The sequence below is a fragment of the Opisthorchis viverrini genome, assembly GCF_000715545.1.
Source record: "Opisthorchis viverrini unplaced genomic scaffold opera_v5_626, whole genome shotgun sequence".
NCBI lineage: Eukaryota > Metazoa > Platyhelminthes > Trematoda > Opisthorchiida > Opisthorchiidae > Opisthorchis > Opisthorchis viverrini.
The window spans coordinates 113,377-115,135 of NW_008752296.1; the positions used below are offsets into that span (position 1 = coordinate 113,377).

General features: G+C 45.1%; 2 protein-coding genes across 2 annotated transcripts in view; one reads left to right on the top strand and one right to left on the bottom strand.

Moving 5' to 3' along the window:
• T265_11889 (hypothetical protein) overlaps positions 1-195 on the bottom strand; it is a gene marked incomplete at both ends in the record, with an annotated part of 4,868 nt that extends 4,673 nt beyond the window's left edge. Inside the window, one exon of the mRNA XM_009178706.1 lies at positions 5-195. Within this exon, the coding sequence (XP_009176970.1) occupies positions 5-195 (191 nt within the window). The remainder of the gene's footprint in view (positions 1-4) is intronic.
• T265_15596 (hypothetical protein) overlaps positions 1-1,759 on the top strand; it is a gene marked incomplete at both ends in the record, with an annotated part of 37,414 nt that overhangs the window by 21,324 nt on the left and 14,331 nt on the right. The window lies entirely within an intron of this gene.

The following is a 1,759-nucleotide window of genomic DNA, read 5'->3' on the forward strand; positions in this document are numbered from 1 at the left end:
TCACCTCAAATCGTGATATGGAATGTTTCCAACCAAATTGCATAGTTCAGCAGCAAACCTGCGGCCAAGTCGCAAAGAACTCAGGAGTGCTCGGGATACCCCAGTCGCTGCAGCACCTTTAAACCGATCGGAATATGCATGGTCCGTACCCAACCTGCGCATCTCAACTTCTCCTGCCCAGGCTTGGGCACTCATGCTTCCTCCATGTGGAGTTGCAGCTATGTGCCCGAAGAATATCACAGCTCATTACTTCATATCGAATGCTGTAAGTGCATCGACATTAGTCATTCCGGATGCCTTGCCCGCTCTGCCAAGGATATTTCATGCATATATCGCGGATCCCCAACAATTTTCGTTGAACTCATATCGGCAGACAAGTTGAACTACTCATCAAAACGTATTGCCAATGAGCTTTGGCTTCAAAGGCCCCTAGAAAATGTAAAATTTCTCGGTCCCGTGAACATACAAAATTTTCTCATTGGGGCAACGGCAACACAGCAACCGTTAACCAGTTGCCAGAAGTCCTAGCCGTTTCAGCTATCCTGAAAAGCTCGTTTTCTGGCAACGGGACACATTTCAATTCGTCGCCATTCCCGGACTCATGTGATGGCGGTGCGATTAAAAACGATACAACGCCCCCATACCACCTACAGTCAAACGACATTGCAGAACGTCTCGTGAGTAATTTCAGGACAGCTTTGCTTGAGGCGAGAGGGAAAGAAAGCACAGCAAACACGCTATAACATTTTGTGTCAGTGCACAGCCTGACTACAAATCCGTCCATGGCGGAGGGAAATTTTCCCCTAGAGCACAAATATACTGCGCACCTCGAAGCAAATTTGACCCTCTGAACCCCCAAAGGAGATGGTGCAAAACCTGAACTCGTCGCCCACTAGAAGGTGATTATTCCACTGCCCCCTTAGTGCTTCCAGTTGCCAACAAACCTACAGTGGAATGTAAACGTTCGAAAGACGACTGCGACAAATTCCCTGCGTGTATTCTGCAAGATGTTTAGACAATACAAGCTCTCTAGTTTTGATAAGTCAAACCAAAACACCTATATTCAAAGAGAATGAAAACTCAAAAAGCTCGTGTGCAAATATGTTCAGATTATTAAAATAACATTTCAGAATGCCCAAAACATATTGAGGCCCTCAATTCACACAAAAATTGAAATAAGGTGGACGAGAGAAAAGCCAGCAAAGCAAGTTGCTGATTAAACGCTGAAAAAACAATCAATTAAGCAAAAGAGTAGCTCACGTGTGCGCGATCAACGTTGATCCAAAAGGCTGGATTCAAAGTCAAAATTGCGGTTCCTAATGCGCGATGTTCCTTGTGAGTTTCCCACTCGCTTGTTTGCAAGATTACCATTCTGTTCTTCGCGATGATCCTTCGTCACTGGATTGTATTCTGAAACTCATAAGAATATGACCAAACTAGAGTCATTATAGTAAAGTGAAAACTGCCGTAGTATAATATTACAGTTTTGGCTCCAACAACTGTTGTGATTCCCTTGCTGATCACCTGGACCATACTGGTGTGCCCAATCTTCTGTTGCCACATATCGGTCAGGATTGAGAATACGTAAGACGCCCCCTGTAACACCGACTTCTACCACCCAAGCCCCTAAACGGGACGGTTATGCCAATTTCCTAGCCAACATCAGACAAGACGCAGACGGTCGTCCAAGTGCTTGCGCATTATGTTTACAGCCCCACTCAATTTCTAGTTGCCAGCAGTTTTTGTCTATGAAAGTTCC